Source organism: Phalaenopsis equestris, unplaced genomic scaffold (genome assembly GCF_001263595.1).
Source record: "Phalaenopsis equestris unplaced genomic scaffold, ASM126359v1 Scaffold000258, whole genome shotgun sequence".
NCBI classification, from domain to species: domain Eukaryota; kingdom Viridiplantae; phylum Streptophyta; class Magnoliopsida; order Asparagales; family Orchidaceae; genus Phalaenopsis; species Phalaenopsis equestris.
This window is the reverse complement of record NW_018164700.1, coordinates 1,087,218-1,089,911: the sequence shown is the minus strand read 5'-3', so window position 1 is coordinate 1,089,911 and position 2,694 is coordinate 1,087,218. Positions and strand designations below refer to the sequence as shown.

At 34.6% G+C, this 2,694-nt stretch overlaps 1 protein-coding gene across 1 annotated transcript in view; it reads right to left on the bottom strand.

The window, feature by feature from the left end:
- LOC110024575 (F-box protein SNE-like) overlaps positions 1–174 on the bottom strand; it is a 476-nt gene extending 302 nt beyond the window's left edge. The window contains 2 exon segments of the mRNA XM_020724621.1: positions 1–3; positions 6–174. The exon segment at positions 1–3 is cut by the window's left edge and continues 302 nt beyond it. Of these exon segments, the coding sequence (XP_020580280.1) occupies positions 1–3; positions 6–174 (172 nt within the window).
- Positions 175–2,694: the final 2,520 nt, after the last annotated feature.

Below are 2,694 nucleotides of genomic sequence, written 5' to 3'. Positions count from 1 at the left end.
GTGGCCCCGGCGGGACCCCGCACGCCAGAGACGGCAAACGGAGGCGGCGGCGGCGAGGGAGTGTCCGTCTAGGCGGGCGAGGATCTCGGCGAGAAGGTCGGGACTGTCGTTTATGGTGTACCCGCGGTACCCGCGGGGATTATCGTGCTCCTCCTCTTTCTCTGCGTTCTTCATTTGGGTTTTGGAGTTTCAAGCTCTCTGCTTTCCGGCGTTTCGGATTCAGGCGAGAGGGTGAGGGTGATGCTATGAAGTAAAAAGAAGAGCTTGGGACTTATAGGAATAGTTCAGACATTTAGAGTTTTTTTTTTTTTTTCTTGAATCCATCAAATAACGTCATTTGACAGAGTAAATTATATTATAATCTTCAAATAACGTCATTTAGAATGAGCTTTGGAAGTTAATATATGTAATAAAATATAAGTTTTCATGAGCTAATGTGATGAGGCTGAAAATTGTTATGAGGATAATTTGATTAATGATGATTATGGCATGTAGAATTGAAGCAATAAATGATTTTCAAGTAAATTTGTTGGTATTGACACTAGTGATATTTACATCCAATTTTACTCCTATTAATTTAATGGAATAATCGACGGTTATGTCGAGCCATTGTTGGGCGAAGAAGTTTAGGTGCTATGGAGCAAGAATATTTTTAGATGTGGGAAATGAGAGATCTTGGAGCATGTCAATATGAACTTTATTGCATCTTCAATGTTGGATAATTGAATTTTACTATAAGATTTTAGAGCATCATATCAAGTAGAAATGAGAGAATGAATGCCCATTTTTGTTTATTGATTAATGTCGGATGCTCATCTTGTTTGTCATTTATGCTTCTCTCCCATCAAAATAATGACCAAACATGATGCCTATTAAAATTAAACTTTTAATGTGTCCAATCACGCGTTGTATTTTGCTTACCGATAATAGATATATGTTGTCTTCCAACCATAAAGATGTGGGTGTTTGTTTGTCATGTAACTCAATTTTTTTTTTGTATCAGGATAATGACTGATCATCCATTGTTTCCCGAATTTCTATGTTCCCAATACTCATTACTAATAACTAAAAGTTGATGCTTGTTAGCCACTCAATTATCTAACCTTTTCTCATATTAAGAGAATGATCTAGCGAACCAACCACTATATATTGCATGCATTTCGTCATTCCCTATTAACCATTACTTGATTTCAGCAAATGTTGATGCACAACATCTATAAAACAACGATAATCAACATTTACCAATTTTTGAAAATAAATGTTGATCTCATCAGCCACACTGTCTTTTTTTTTATTAGAAGAATACCAAATAGAACATACAATGTCACTTAGTTTACAACATACAATCTAGAGAGTAACCAAATCAATAGTTTCTCTTTTGACTTCTAATGTTTCTCACTAACCAACATAGAATGTCTTCTAATCATCATCATCTGATGCTTGCCAATCTTACATGTTTAATACATGTCTTTTTTATCGCATGATTTAACAACTTTATTTTATGCTTGTATCACATGAGTGTTTAAGTACGTGGCATCATATCTCTAAGAAATAGATGAAATATGATATTATTGTAAGAAATTATAATTCACTTTGTTTTAGTTAATGAATGATAAATTATTAAATATATGATTAGAATCCATCATAATATTATAGGAAACAATGTTCTCTTGTAACTAGTAAGTTATAAATCCATTCAAAAACGCAATGCACTTAATTAAATAGTTATAAGGTTTATTGACCCAAATGAAAAAGAGGACTTACATAATACCACCCAATTCCTATACATTAACTTATGTAGCACCTAAATGTTAATTTTCTTTACATTTATACCACTCAATTCGTTCATACCACATTAAAAATAGCACCATTTTCACTTTTAAGAAGTAAAATACTCAATTTGGCCCGTAAATAAGATGATATGTATGTAAAAATTGAAGTTTAGATGTTATAGATGTAAATAGATAATAATGGAGTGGTATGCATGTCAATTTTCCATGAAAGAAATGTAAAAAAAAAAGCATCTCATGGACGAGGAGATGGGAACAACTTATAAGCTCCAAAAGTATGGGGAATTGCATATAAAGTTGCAACCAGAGCAAATCTACTCAAATAAATAAATGTAGGATAAATTTACATCTGTAACACTCAACTTCTATGTATTTACATATCTAACACATGAACTACAATTTTTACATATATACTACCCCTATTTACCTGTGAAAAAACGTATTTCACTTCTTAAAGGTTAAAATAATGATATTTTTAGTGGTATAAATATGAAAGATTTGGATGAGTTAAGTATAAGAAATTTAGGAGTTAGATGTGTAAATGCATAAAAATTGGGTGGTATGTATGTAAATTACTCAAAATAGCCAAAGTATTTTTTCTGAAGTTTCGACATTTTCTTTTTGCCCCTTAGATTTTGTCCATTTCCAAAAATAACCCTAATGTCGTCGCAGTTTTCCCTCTCGGAAAGAACGGGTTTGGGTCCCACTTAGCTGTTAGGACGATGTGAATTGGTACCCAATGAGATCCGAATTTTCGAAAATAACCCTGGAACCGGTCAAAATGGCCAGCATGGGATGGGATGGGATGGGATGGGATGGGCCGGGCCGGGCCGGACTGACCGGGAATGGGAATGGGAATGGCCCCGCAGCAGGTTGCAGGCAACCAACCCGAGATGGAGCTTAG